This window comes from Eleutherodactylus coqui, chromosome 1 (genome assembly GCF_035609145.1).
Source record: "Eleutherodactylus coqui strain aEleCoq1 chromosome 1, aEleCoq1.hap1, whole genome shotgun sequence".
In the NCBI taxonomy this organism is placed as follows: Eukaryota; Metazoa; Chordata; class Amphibia; order Anura; family Eleutherodactylidae; genus Eleutherodactylus; species Eleutherodactylus coqui.
This window is the reverse complement of record NC_089837.1, coordinates 486,818,688-486,834,261: the sequence shown is the minus strand read 5'-3', so window position 1 is coordinate 486,834,261 and position 15,574 is coordinate 486,818,688. Positions and strand designations below refer to the sequence as shown.

At 41.9% G+C, this 15,574-nt stretch overlaps 1 protein-coding gene across 5 annotated transcripts in view; it reads left to right on the top strand.

The window, feature by feature from the left end:
- The window catches only part of ELMOD1 (ELMO domain containing 1), a 114,373-nt gene extending 99,006 nt beyond the window's left edge, over positions 1-15,367 (top strand). For 3 of the 5 annotated variants that reach the window (XM_066594074.1, XM_066594075.1, XM_066594076.1), the window contains 4 exons: positions 2,076-2,099; positions 10,992-11,042; positions 11,378-11,511; positions 13,543-15,367. In XM_066594074.1, coding sequence (XP_066450171.1) covers positions 2,076-2,099; positions 10,992-11,042; positions 11,378-11,511; positions 13,543-13,715 — 382 coding nt within the window. In that variant the 3' untranslated portion in view covers positions 13,716-15,367. The remainder of the gene's footprint in view (positions 1-2,075; positions 2,100-10,991; positions 11,043-11,377; positions 11,512-13,542) is intronic. The other 2 variants (XM_066594078.1, XM_066594077.1) reach the window with 1 other exon arrangement.
- The last annotated feature ends 207 nt before the right edge of the window (positions 15,368-15,574 follow it).

Sequence of the window (15,574 nt, the reverse complement as noted above, 5' to 3'; positions counted from 1 at the left end):
TAGTTTATATCAGACTTCTTTGTATCACCTGCTTAGCAGTGGTATATAGAGGAGTAACTAGAAGCTGCTGGGCCCCAGTGCAAAATCTGTAATAGGTTCCCTACGTACCATGTGCCATTTATAATACTGGTGCCTTCTTATGTGATAGTCAGGCCTTTGGGCCTCCTAAAGCCCCCTAAGGTTCAAAGCCTGGTAGCAACTGCTATTTCTGCACCCTTGCTGATATGTCCAAATAAGAAACTACTTCCTGGACTACTGTGTATGTTTGTACTGCCAATCAGAGCTACACTGAGAAAATTTGATCCTTTCCATGCAAGACTATAGAAATACCCAATTTAAATAGGACTGAGCTGCAATACCGGACATAGCCAGGGGAAAAGATTAGCGCTGTGTCTGGGGAAAAAAACACAAAACACGTTTTATAGGTAAAACAAGCAAACTATCAACGGTACTAACAAAAATTAAAGGAGATGTCCCGCGCCGAAACGGGTTTTTTTTTTTTTAAACCCCCCCCCCGTTCGGCGCGAGACAACCCCGATGCAGGGGTTAAAAAAACCACCCGCACAGCGCTTACCTGAATCCCGGCGGTCCGGTGACTTCAATACTTACCGCTGAAGATGGCCGCCGGGATCCTCTATCTTCGTGGACCGCAGCTCTTCTGTGCGGTCCACTGCCGATTCCAGCCTCCTGATTGGCTGGAATCGGCACGTGACGGGGCGGAGCTACACGGAGCTACACGGAGCCCCATAGAGAACAGCAGAAGACCCGGACTGCGCAAGCGCGGCTAATTTGGCCATCGGAGGCCAAAAATTAGTCGGCACCATGGAGACCAGGACGCTAGCAACGGAGCAGGTAAGTAAAAAACTTTTTATAACTTCTGTATGGCTCATAATTAATGCACAATGTATATTACAAAGTGCATTATTATGGCCATACAGAAGTGTATAACCCCACTTGCTGCCTCGGGACATCTCCTTTAACAGAAATAAGCACCGCAGAAACAGCAGCTTAATAAAAGATGAAACCATACAGAACAAGATGCTTATAACTGAATTCACAACTGTTCCTCAACTGCTGGGTTTCCTAATAGACGACCAGTAGTATATAAACTAATCTTAAAGGGGTTGTCCCACGAAAAGAAGTTATGCCCTGATTAGTGGAGGTCCGACTTTTGGGACCACCATCAATCATGAGAAAGTGGGTTCAGGGCATCCCCAATGAATGGAGCGACGGTCACATGTGTGGTGCTGCCAGAGATAGCTGAGTGCTTGAACTCTGCTATCTCCAGTAGCCCCACTGAAATAAATGGAGTGGCAGTGTCCATGCTCAATTGCCACTCCATTCATTTAGGGGACTTCCAGACCCTCATTTTTGTGGTCAGTTAGGGTCCTAGTAGTCAGACCTCCACCAATCAGATAGTTACTCCACAGGGATAACTTTATTTTCTTGGAACAACTCCTTCAGGGCAGCACCACTCGAAGACACCATTTGTCTAATAGTCGTAGTGGCAGTACTGTAAGCTGGGGATTTCCAATAGCTAAGGCTACTTTCACATTGGCGGCGGGGAATCCATTTTCCTCCTCCATTTGAGGAGCAGGAAAGGGGAATCCTCTGGTCAAATAGGTCCGTCTTATGATGGAACTGAAAACCGCCGAACGGACCCCATTGACTATAAAGGGGGCCATTCGGTTTCCCCTCAGCTGCCCGGCATTTTACCAGGCATGCAGTGCTATTTCTTCCAGTATTTTGAGCCAGATCTGCATCGGAACCTCTGGCCGGAGGTTCCAATGCAGACGTGAAGCCACCCAGACTCCATATTCTGCAACAGGATTAATTAGTGTGAAGGTAACATTATGCATCAGTAGCTCAGGAGCTTCACAATCAGGTCTCCATTCTAACCTTATAGATTGCACAGACGTCCAGTATCTGTATCCTACTCCAGAATATTGTATTGTACTGATATACTGTAGTCCAGTCTATAGGGTGTCTTTAATAATTGCATATTGCATTATTTATGTTTTACATATTATTTTAGTTGCTTTCTTTTCTTTCTTTTTTATGTTTTGCAATTTAAGGGATGTCAGTAAAGAGGACTTCAGGTATACAGTTTTGTTTTACTTTTTGTCTTATTACTTACTTTGGTGATTTTCTAGCTAAAGATGCATTCCCATACGTATTACTTACACGCAGGAAAAAGTATAACGTTGTCTGGCCCTGTCACACTTGGCAGTAATGACAAAGTCAAAAACAAAGCCACTGCAATACCAAAAAAAAGACATTTTAAGAAATTTTTCTAAAATCAAGGGCAGTTGTTTTCACTCCGGCGTTAGCTTCAGTTTAGGGTTTCCGTCTCTCTGCTCCATTTTTGGAGGACAGAAACTGAAATAAAAACGGATCCGATTTTTTTTTTTTCTTTCCCCCATTGATTTCAATGGGGTTTCCAAAAAACAGAATCCAAATGGAAAGACTTCCATTTGCTTCAATTCCATCAGGTTTACGTTTTTTTTGTATGGAAAAATAAATCTGCAGACTGCGCTATTTTCTAATTAGAAAAAAAAGATACTTAATGGAACAGAAGCAAACTGAAGCGTTTCCGTGTGTTTTTTTTTTTTCTTTTTAATCCATGGGGAAAAAGGGGGAAATATTTTTTTTTTCCATTTTATTTCAGCTCCAAAAACTGAGCAGAGAGGTGGAAACTCTGAACTGAACCCTAACACAGGTGTGAAAGCAGCCTCAAGGGTGCACAACATGTACAACTGCAAAGGGAGCATGACTTGTCCCTACTGAAGACGCACCATCGGTGATGGCCGGGGCAACTAGGACTTGCACCTCAATCCCAGTTATCCGAATCTATTGAATTTATTGATCAGTTAACTGTATGCAGTGTTATTTGGGCCCTGCATGGTGGTAATTAGACACCATATAGTATTTGTACACTGTGGCAATATTTGAGTACGGTCCATCTTATGGGTAGGGGCCCCAAAAGAAGATATGAGAATTACTCAACCCTGCCTAAAACATTTTAAGAATAGAGATTGCCTATTTAAGGAGGAATACATAGACGCTACCTCTGTAGGATTGTGCTTGAAGGATAGAATAATGTACTATTTATATTGTATATAAGGCATATCTGGTCACTGGGGTAAAAAAACTCAATGACTGACATGTCACAAACTGCTAGGTGTGAGCAGGGCCTTTCTGTTCTACAACTCTGCTTATAAATATGAAATATATGATTTAAAGAATCAATCTGTCACCCAAATATCGACCACTGACAATACTAGATGGGCTGATCCTACCACATTTTTTCCTGGAAGTATATGTATTGTCTCATGGGATTGGCCACCAGTTTCCACCATAAGAGAGTTGGCATACACTCAGGAACTCGTTCCACAACTAGAAACATTCTTCAGGTCTGGCATCTGCCAGTTTTAATGCTTTATCGCAGCAAGTGTCCATACAGCACTTTGCAGTGCATAAGACATTACAACAAATCCTGGCCTCCTGGCCACTAACTGAACATACAATTCTGCCCTCTATACAATTAGGCCTAGTGCCTCCAAAACATCATACAAATCGTGCATATACTATCAGTTCTTTTCTCTTAAACCGTATTCCTACACTGGGGACATCTCTTTACCTGTTGTGCGGGATGTGTCTTTTTAGGTACAGACTGGAGCCGGGAATCCAGGAGTGCAGAAGCCATATTTGAGAGGCACAACGTCTTTTATATTGAGCACTCTTAGGTGCCTTATAATTAGACTCATTGGCCAGCCCAATACCTCTTTTCCTCTCGCCTTCGGCTAATCCAATACAACACTCTATATTTTGGCCCTCTCGTGGTCTATTTACAACCTGCAGTTCCACAGTATATAAGTAAGCTAAAATCTGTCCCATAGGTGGTTTTGCAACATGTCCTGGTCTCGGCTACTTCCACCCAGTCTTCTAAAGTCCTTCTCATTGTCTAATGATTGATGTCTACAGCTCCCATGAACTGTAGACGTCAATCATTAGAATCATTAGGCGAAGGGAAGAGCTGTGCAGGACTGAGTGAAGACATCCAGGACCAGTACGGGCTGAAAAACCAACTATCGGACAGATTGCAGCTCATTTATATACAGTTCGAAGTGCATATAAAAGCCAGTATCTTCCTTATACAGTCCTAAGTACAGTCCTTCCTGTCAGCATAGCGCCCATCTAGTGTTGGCAGTGGTTGATGGGCTATAGTTGGATGATGGACTTCCTTTAATAGAATACATTATAAATAATTGGTTTTACATTTAAGAATGTATTATTTCTGAGCAGGACTGCATCTTTTACAACATGCCTTACACCCCTTTGTGTGTCTGTAGTGTGTTACTGTTGTGTTGTTGTGGCTCTTCTGTGTATAATCTGTAAACTGTGAATTTATGGTACGCTCACACATGGCTGACTTGATGAGGATTCTCCGCAGCAGAAAAAATCTGCAACAAAAATTGTGTCAATATCTGTACCATTTGGTGTGGATTTTGATGGAGACTTTGTTGTGGATTTCCTGTGGATTCTTTCAACTGTGGGGAATCTTAAGCATATTAACTACTTGTTAACGCACCCAGCAAGAGGTTTTCTGAATATACTATGGCAAGTTCGTGTCACTTGTGCCTACAGGATCGCCATCTTTCACTCAGGATGGTTGGCAACACCTCAAGAGCTTCAGTTCAAGAGTGTCTTTTTTTTATTTCCACATCACAGCAAACCTGTACAACATACAACACAGTTTTTTTTTCTGTACCACACCAGGGCGAGATCTAAAGTCGTCCTCCCTGTCAGACTTCAGCCTCCACTACGGGGTATGAGTCTAGTGTCGTCCTCCCTGTCCGACTTGAGGCCTTTACTGGTCCACACTGGACCTCAAGCTTGCAGCCCTTTTAGCTCTGCTGCACTGTCAATTTTCCCCTGAGTGTGGCAGGAACTGATCCTTTTATGTTGCTTCCTGCCACACCCAAAGTTGTTTTCTCTCACTTCTTCTGATACCAGAATGCCTTTCTGTAGCCCTCTACAGGTCATTCTGTGTACTGCACTCCTACAATACACTTTGATGACATTCCCTTGAAACGGGCTGTGCCTGCAGTATTAGAAACAGCCACATGTTTGAAAGCGCTGCTGTGCTTGCAAAAACATTGAAGAAGCCAAGTTGATCACCATAGCACTGTTGTCCATTCTAAGGATAGTTAGCTCTCCTGTGGTCAGATCCCGACTGATCACACATCACAAGGATGACCTGTTGTTGATCTGTTCTAAGCAAGTTGCATTCCCAGAAAATCCCTGGAATACTAATACCTGGAAACATAACATGCATTTTTTGAGAGGATAATGTTTATATTCTGCTCACTTTTTGATGTTTTTTGCTAATTTTATAACCTTTTACAAAGTGTATACATGTTAGAAGCATATAAAACGTACCTCTATTTATTATTTAAAGGGAATTCCCATCAAAACCTCAAGGGTTACCCTATACAGTACAGTATTAGTAAATCAGGAGTTAGAACAGTTGTCAAAGATTTGGGGATTTTTGTGTTTCGTTGTGGTGGCCATTTTTGCTAAACAGACAAGAGGTAGTATAGATATATTTGTAGTTACTTTTGAATTAAAGGGAACCTCTCAATGGGATCATGCTGTCCAAACAATAGGCAGCATGATCCTGGGACAGAGATGCACGTTGCGGAGTTTCAGAATAACACACACTTTGTAATTTGCCTTGATAACTCAGGAACGGAGCTCTTGAGTCATCAAGGCGGGCCACAGTGGCTGCAGCATGTTTACGGACAGCTCCTCTTCCTGCTTGTGTATAGGGAGAGAGCAGTCAGTCAACATGCTGTGGGTGGGCGGAGCCTAGCGCAGCCCACCTGGTTGACTCAAGAGCTCCATTGCAGAGTCAAGCAGGTAAACTCCAAGGTGTGTTTATTCAAAAATGCACAGCATTTCAGAATAACCCTTTCATGGTTGCACAGTCCATACTTATCCCAGGTTCATGTTGCCCGTGGTTCAGACAGTATGAACTCACAGACGAGTTCCCTTTCTGGCAATGGCAACTTTTGTTGTAGCTTGAACAGGCTGATAAAATGAAAGTTAGTCATCAGTTTCTAGGAAGCTAATTTACAAGTGACAACTGATATGGCCGCACTTCCTGCTTCCACTTTTACAAAACATATAAACGACAAAAAAACCACATGCATACATATATATAGTTTTTTCAGATATTCTTTTACATCCCATCATGAGTAGTTAAGGTTAGGAGCTTCTTCTGCTGAAGATGCTGACCTGTTCCTTTTTGTGCTTAACTGAAAATTGAGGCAGGCCTTGGCCATTGTTGTGGGGCAGATCCACATGCAGATCTTCTGAATATATATATTCTTTTGGGATCTTTATTTAATTTTTTTTTTAACCTTTTTTAAAATTGGCATTTAGTAGAGATGAGCGGCACGCTCGGTAGGGTGAGTTACTCCAGCGAGCCTCGCTCATCTCGAGTAACTGCCTTCTCCTCCGAGCATGCTCGGGGGGGGGGGGGGGGGGGCGGGGAAGAGCGGAAGGGAGCAGGGGTGAGAGCGAGGCTCGCTTGAGTAACTCAGCTTACCGAGCGTGCTCGCTCATCTCTAGCATTTAGTTATAACATAACAATGAGAATAATAGAAATAATAGAAAAAACTGGCTTATTTATGTATCTTCCGTAACGTCTTAAATGTATCACAAACATCCAAAAACTTGGATCTTTATTTTTATATCTGTTGCTGTAGCGGTGGCCATAGGCTAATAACCCTTTCACATTTTTGACATGTTTTTTTTTCCTGGCTTTTTTTTTTCTATAGAAAAGCCAAAGAGTAATGCCTAAAAAAACACCACATCTAGATCATGCTGCGTCTTGTAAAAAAAAAAAAAAACGCACAAAAAAAAGCCTTGGACCCAAATAAGGCACTAAAAGTGAAGAAAAACAATTCTAGTTCGTTAACCATTTTCCTGTTGGCTTTCGGTTTGGTTCAGGTCTGCAGCAGTTTTTTAAAAAAAAAAGAGAAACGTAAAAAAACGCTACTGAAAAGGTGGCAATTTTCTTAAAAATACTGTTTTAAACCTCCCATATGCACAACTTGAGACTGCAAGAGAGACATTTGGGGACATTTGTAAAAAGAACAGTGTTGCCATAGAAACAAAGTAAGGTTCATCGTTTTGTGAACTGAAGCATAGTTTAATCTCGTGGGTTGTTGTTCTTTTGCTGCACATCTTTCTTTCTACAATTGTTTCTATAAATGTGTCTTTTGTGCATGTTTTGTGTAAAGACCTAAATTTTAGAATGATGGGCATTTAATATAGAGGACATGTTTTGTTTGAGGTGTAGTCAAAGACCAAATAAAGCCGTATATGTCAGACTCACGGTTTTCTCATCTATTTCATGGGCATTTTTTTTCCCCCCTAGATCTGTTTCTAACTAGGGATGAGCGAGTATACTCGCTAAGGCACTACTCGCTGGAGTAATGTGCCTTAGCCGAGTATCTCCCCGCTCGTCCCGAAAGGAACGGAGGGGAGATCTCTCTCTCCCGCTCTCCCCCGCTCCCCGCCGCAACTCACCTGTCAGCTGCGGCGGCCCCCGAATCTTTAGGGACGAGCGGGGAGATACTCGGCTAAGGCACATTACTCGAGCGAGTAGTGCCTTAGCGAGTATACTCGCTCATCCCCATTTCTAACCATATCTAAGGTCAATGTAGCGGGGTTCTAGTGATTTTCATTGCATCACAAAACATATATACACATATTGTTAGACGGTTAGAGCTCTCCACCCCAATACTGTCCTACGTGAATACACCATAAGAGTGGTTTCATTCTGTTCATGCAATTTAAAGGAAAAAGACGATTTTTTAAATGCTTTTTTGTATTATTTTACTAATTGTTTTAGTAGGTTATACACTGAACCATCACTGCATTAGAAATACCTACTCTATATGCACCTATTTGGGCAATCATGGCTTTCAGACGTCGGGGAACAGATTTCACAAGGTGGCAAAATACTCCATATTCAACTCGACCCATACCCGCTGCACTAGCTCCGTCAGTTGGTGCATATAAGTGCGAGCAGATCTCACAGCCCTTTTCAGTATATATATATATACCCAACATGTTCAATGGGGTTATAGTCCAGTGAGCTTAGGGGTCAAGGCAGTGTGGAGAATTTATTCACGTGTTCTTCCAACCACTCTAGTGATCTGAGCTCAATGACATGGAGTGATGTCCTGTTGAAAGTTGGCACTGTGATCGTGGACGATATGGGATATGGCTTCATGCTGTTTATGTCAGATGCAGACCCTGCCATTCATATGCTTCAGCAGAAAATTTGACTTGCCACTCCATCCAAAGTATAGGAGAAGCAACTGGGTGCAGTAATGACATCCTCCTATCCAGAGGATGCTCCTTTATTGTAATCCACATAGAGGTACACTGGACTTGCCACTCTAGATGACCTTCTGCTTTGTGTCCAAGGTCCATTAATGTCTTTCCTGAAAACACCATGTACAACCCCAGTTTTGTCGAAATCCAAGACCCTGCCCTTCCCTAGTCATGCAACACCCACAACATAACTGCCAAAACGCCCGCTCCCAAATCCATCACACCATGAACCTAACATTCTGGAAGTTGGCCTTTCAATCCTTTCTCAGGCCTGGAGTTCCCGACACCAGCCCCTGATAGAAAAACCACATTCCTGACAGTTCTTTCACTGGAGACAACAAAGGTGATTGGGTCAACTGTGGCTCACTACCTGCACTCTCATTCCTCCTAGAAGATCTCTCTGTAAAACAGATTGAAGGCAACCACTGCTCCTTTACTCCAGACTATAGGTCCTCTCCTCACGGTGTCAAGTCGAGTCCACAGGATAGAAATCAAATGGGTCGGCCGCTCTTGGAGAGCATGACCTCTCACCACTGCTGGAACTTCTCTGCCTGGAAAAGGAAGACAAATCAGACACCCTGGCCAGCTAAAGAACCTTTCACCCTAACTAGTCCCCGAATGATATTGTGCCCCCTGTAAATGCTCCCAAAAATTAGTTCAGCAATTTTGCAAATTTGAACAAGTGAACAACAATCGTCCGTGTAAAAGCACAGCTTTAGCGATGATTTCGAGTGACTATTCAGATTACAGTTATCCCATGTAAAAGCCACCTTACTGTACGTAAAATTGCTGTAAATATTAGACCGTCCATCCACAGGCTCGTATTCTGTACACAGCCTAAAGAGGAATAAATTGCAGACTATTATTAGTCTATGTGACTCTCAGATGTTGCTTTTTAAGGTCCTTGTCCCAGTATTGCAATAACTGAGTAAAACCTTCCACAGTAGAAGCCATCAGAACAACATTGTTTCTCAATGATTGGGAAGGATGCCCTTTGGCAATGAGAATCTCAGCTTTTTGCATGAACATTCTGTATATGTAAATTGCGGTTGAGAAACACTAAGATTTAAAGCTACCAGGATGACCACAGAAAATAAATAGGTTATTACTTTGTTTTTCTTTTTTGGGATGGGATTTTTACTACATTTTTTCACATATTTATTTATTTTTTTCTTTTCTTTTTGTACACATTACCCCTAATAACACTAAAAGTTAAAAATATATATATTTTTCATTTATAGCGCCTTTTCTTTAGAGAAAATATACTAATTTAAAAAATAAAGTTCAGGAATGGGTTCCGTATTTTGTTTCAGACGTTTTTTTTTTTGGTTTGGTTGGCTCTTATTTTTTTTTTTTTTTGTTTATATTTTGTTCTGTATTTTTTTTTATTTTCAAAACCTTTTTTGCAACTATTTTTTTAGCATCTATGTCCCCCATTGTACCCTTATATAAGACCTCTGGGGGATATTCACAATGGCATTTTCTACTACTGGGACATCTATAGGAGCAGCATCCATGGGAGCAACAGTTACATGGAAAAACATCCTCTGTAGTGACAGTAGTCACAGACAGAGCTGACCCTGGGATCTGCTAAGACCTTACAGCTCTGCCATACTGAGGGTCACTAGTGATCGCATGATCACTGGGTCCAACAGAGGAAACGGTACTGCTGCTTCCTTTACTCACTACATAGTGCTCATTGATCACCATGTGGGCTGGAAAAGAGAAGGCAGAAGCAGCTATAAACCTCTTCTCCGAGTCCGAAAGTCGACCACCCCACCTGCTTCTGCTAGATTGACAAAGCACTAAACCCATGCCGTATATTTACATTGGTGCAGGTTTAAAGCCCAGGACCAAGTGCTGTATATTTACAGTGCTTGGTCGGTAGGAGGTTATAGGAAACCTATTGGCAGGTCCCATAAACTGTTTTATTTGTTCTCTTCCTGACAATACTGATACACAGAGTCAAAGTCTGTAGAGGCCATTGGACTTTGGAATCTAGCAGATAGAGGATACAGCTGCCTAATATAATGTCACCATACAGTGCCAACTAATAATATCATACATTGCACACATGCTATACTTCCATATAGTGGCTACACATGGTAAATAGTGCCACATAATGAACACATAGCAGTGCCATCCAGTTCTATGTAATGATCAAATAATAACACTATATAATTCCTAAGTCACACCACAGCAGGCAAAGTGTAGACCATGATTGGGCAGGTGGTAGAGGCCGTCAAGTGGTGGAGGCTTTGTGTCAATTGTCCCTTCATTCACAGGGCACTAGAGAAGTTAAAGAACCGTTTTCATTTAAAGGTATTCAGAATGGGGTTATCTGTTGTATTGGTGCATAATCTACCACTATGAAGGTCTATTAAAAATGACGACAACTCACAATCATTTTGGTTTTGCTGCAGACGTTATGCTTTTCTCAACTCTACCACCACAGACTGAATGAGAACTAAGTGTTGGTCAAACATCCCATTCATCTTGATGTGCCTTTATGTTTTTTTTTTCTTTATAACCTTTTTTCAACTTGATTTGTTCACTGGTATGTTTTCTTTCTTTTTTAGTAAAATCAGCAAAATGGAATGGGAAATGAAAAAGTTTGACAAGGCCATTGGGTATGTTTAAAATAGAAAAATGGTAAAATGTATGTGTCTAGTGTTTTCTCATACCTTTCTTATGCATCTCTTAAGTATTTTAATAGCATAAAGTAGTCTGTCTGATGCATATAAACACATTTCTTTTGAGTGCCCAATGTATTCATGATGTATTCTTAGACATTAACATCCAAATACACTAATTAACCTATCAGAAGTCCTGAAACTGTACAAAGGTGGATGGACAGCAGCCTCTGGTCTCTTACATACCTATTTTACTGATATTGATTAATGGAGCTGTATTTGTATAGTTATATGTCCTCTTTTGAAAAAAACTTTGCTTTCGTATCCTACAGATACTCATTTGCTATCGTTGGGATTAACATCACTGACCTGGCCTACAATCTGCTGATAAGTGGGGCCCTCAAGACACATCTGTACAATGTGGCCCCAGAAGCTCCGTCCTTGCATCATTTCCAGCAAACTTTCTGTAAGTATTTATCACCGCCCTTCCTTCTGATACAAATACAGAATACATTAGAAGCATACGAGCAGTGACAGGTCTGATTAAATGGGCTCAAGTTGTCCAAAGTGGGACAACCCCATCTAATAGAGGAGTTTCCCATACAACCTTTTAAAGCGATCCTCAAGTCCCATGCCAAAATTTTGTCCAGGGGTTGTTATTTTACCTGCTGCCATTCTTTTTCCAGTTCGGTCACTTTTTTAACCTGTTCCTTGGGTCACTCTTCATATGTCCTAGATGGCCGCAGTGATTCTCAGACTACGTGATGCACACTGAGCACTAGTGGTGCATCATTAGTTTATGATTATGACATTACATGGTGCCTTAATTGGCCAGCGCTGCTCATATGAAGAGCATTCATACATTACATGGACAGCCCATTGATTTCAGTGGGTGCCATGAAATGCTTCATTTGCCCTATGGTGGTGTTACAAGGCTATTGAACACTTGCTTTGTGGTTCCCACACAGTGTACAGCTGATCTGCTGCCTAAAATCCGTCGACTCCATTTGCTGTGCAGTGGGCTACAATCTATTGTCAGTGGTGTAGCTATAGGGGTTGTGACCGTGCCTATAAGCCTGGGGGGCCCAAAGACCCCTCACCACAGTAGTAGCAGCCAATGCTGCCTATCTGCAGCATGCTGACCCTTCTACTCAAACAGCACATAAACTCTCCCATTTACTCACTCACTGTGGCAAGCAGCTTCTATGACCTCGCCTGCCTCCTCCCTCAGCTCCAGCAATTTCTGTACTCGGACATGAGGAGAAAGAATCGGGCTATGTTAGAGATATTGCCAGCCACCCTGTGTGTGCTGTCTGTCAGCAGCAACTGAGTAAGAAGGAAAGTTTGTGTTTTTAGAGATACATGGGTATGGGGAGCACAGAGTGGGCCCTATTACGATATGGGGTAGAGAGGGAGCAGACCATTAATACTATATGAGGGCACTTTTAGTATGTGGGAGCACAGAGGAAGCATTAAGGCTACGTGGGGGCACTATTGGTTTATAGTAGCATAGAGGGAGCACTCTTACTTTGAGAACACAGAGGTAATATCACTTTTTAGGGGCATAAAGTGGGCATTATTGCCTTGTGGAGCGCAAAAAAAGAATTTTTGTTGTGTGGGGGTCACAAAGGAGGGCACTATTACTGTAGTTTACAAGAGACATTATTTCATAAGGTGGGTACGATGTGAGAATTATTAAGACATGGTGCACAAAAGGGGGCACTATTACTTTGTAATGCACAAAAGGTGGCACTGTTGCTATGGGAAGACACTGAGAGGAGGCATGGCGGCAGAGTGGGTAGAGTATGCAGTAACAAGTCTTCATGATGATCTGGGCCCAAATAAAGCAAAAAATGTATGCCTCCAATCAGAGACTACATCATTTGTGATTACTGGAGGTAACTGCACTGCAATCACTATCACTGTGTAGAACTGATATCTTTTTATTATATGGTGACTGTATTATTTAGAGGTACACTACAACTGAGCAGCTGTATCTAAGACCGCCACATTTTAAAAGTTTGAGTTGTCTTATAGATAGACAGTATTTCCATGTAATTTTTTCGTGGGGTGGGGGCAGCAAAACCTATATCTTCCTGCTAGTGCTGCACCAGTGGGCCACTTAAGAAACCCCGTGATGCATTGGAAAGTTCTACCAGTTGATGAGCCACAGATAGGAGCCATGAAGAATAATTGAGGGGAGGGGGTTCGGGCTGAACCTTTGTATCAGGGCCCATAAGGCTTTAGCTACCTCACTGTCCATTGTCCTATTTTATCAACCATATCTGGTTTGGGTATAGGTTGAAGCTGACTTTAGTGTTCTCCTATAAAACCATTGACTGGAGAAGTCTAGAGTAAAGTACCGGTCTCCATGACTTTAGATCACAACTCTTCAGAAACTTCAGGAATTCATGTATGAATGATAGCAGCAGCTCTTTATAATTTGTGGACTTTGGGTTTGGCGCCTAAATAACCATTTTGAAATGTTTCGCCCTAGGCTTTCTCATGCATGAGTTTCATAAATTTTGGATTGAAGAAGATCCCGTGGACATAATGGAGTTCAATCGCGTACGCAACAAGTTTCACAAGCGTATCTTAAAGCAGCTCCAGAAGACGGACATGGCTTTGTGTCCCCATTTCGCAGCCTCGGAAAGTTTGGTCAATGTGTAGTCATCTACATTTGTAGAATTCCAGATCACTGCCTCACTATTGTGTTCATTATCATGGCGGCCGTGCTGTATGACCACAGCGATTGTATGCATGCTTTTTTGGTAAAGTACTCATCTCTGTTTTGATTCTTAAAATATAAATCCCTTAAGGCCTTTAGTCGCCCACGGGATTTGCTCATTTGATGGTTGCGCATATTGCGGGTTACGCAGTGTTATATTTTCATCTGACATGAGAGTTTTCTATTTTTTTAGATCGTATTTTTTCTCATACAGTAGGTAAGCATCGAGGAGTGGTATTTGTTACGTTTAGGTTGATGTCTGACCAAGCCAGCTCTTGTACTGTAAGCATTTTATGATCCCTAATATTTCTACTGACCTGATGCTACGTTTACATAATTGAAATGTCTTAACTATATATACTGTATATACATTGCTTCACCATCCTACAGTCTAAACACAGCCTATAGGTGTGTCATAAGTAGGTAACAATTATAAAAGTGCACATATGAACCGTTTAGAGGAAAAGGGAGGCCATTTTGAACGGGATAAAAATTATTGCAGTGAAGGAAATTAGTGTAAATGCCCTTTTTGGCACCTGCCCAATGATCTCTCAGTTGAGTACATACTATGGTGTTAAAAGCTCCTTGTGAGAATGACTTCAAATCCGTCATTTAAGATGGTCTTGTTGGCCATTATGAAGTCACCATGCACTGTTATTATGTATAGCAGGTGGGTCACATCCCCATGATAAGTTGGTCGAAAAGTTTACCTAAGAAGATTCCTATAGGTACTGCATACAAGTTGTCTTTCTTAAAGCTCCCTGTCATGACAACTCATTTTTGAGTGTTACTCCTACATTATTTCCTAGTAGTACCTTCCTTACCTTGCTTAAAGCCCTTGTCTAGTTTATAAAATGTACTTTCAAAAACACTTTGTTTGGGAATTCTAATTTATTTCAGGCAGGGTCCCCTGTTAAGGGCCCTTCACTGATTATGAAGTAGCTACAAAGCGTGTCTCTCAGTCGGGAGGTCCCATCAAGTCCTTGCATTACACAAGCAGCCCATTGATTTTAGTGGACGACATGTAATTCCTCAGTTCTCCTGCGGTGGTGCTGTAGGGTAATTGAATACCTGCTTTTGGAATCTCCCACAGCTGACAGTTGATTGCTGGTGGTCCTAGCAGTGACTATTTTATCTTTGGAAGACCCTTTGTACAAAAAGGCAATGTCTAATACGAACAACCCCATTAGGCTGACCATTTTTACAATATTATAACATTCGTTGCTCCTTTATTACCTAAGTGACTAAAAGTTATAAAAGTGGGTCATAGACATGGTGAAGAGAATTCTAATTGAGCTGATTTTATGAACATCGTTCAACCCCAGTGACAGGTTCCCATGGAGCCAGAGATCATCTGGTCAGCCAGCCAGAGGGGTAATCTGTGATGGCTCAATCAGCAGGATCTAGATGTGCTTATCAGTATTAGGAAACCGTTTACAGACCTATATTCTAGAATCTAGATATTCTAAGGCTAAACAAGCATAGACACTATAGATATCTATGGACAAGAATCTGCACTTTTTTGTCAACTTTTAAAAATGTGAGAAAAGAGAGAGAGAAAAAAATATACTTCATTTCCATAAGAATTTTGATAAAGACTAGAGATGAGCGAGTATGCTTGCTAAGGCACATTACTCGAGCGAGTAGTGCCTTAGCCGAGTATGTCCCCGCTCGTCTCTAAAGGGGGCCGGCAGGGGGCAGGGAGAGCGGGGAGGAAGGGAGGGGAGATCTCTCTCTCCCTCTCTCTCCCCGCTCCCCGCCGCAACTCACCTGTCACCCGCGCCAGCCCCCGAATCTTTAG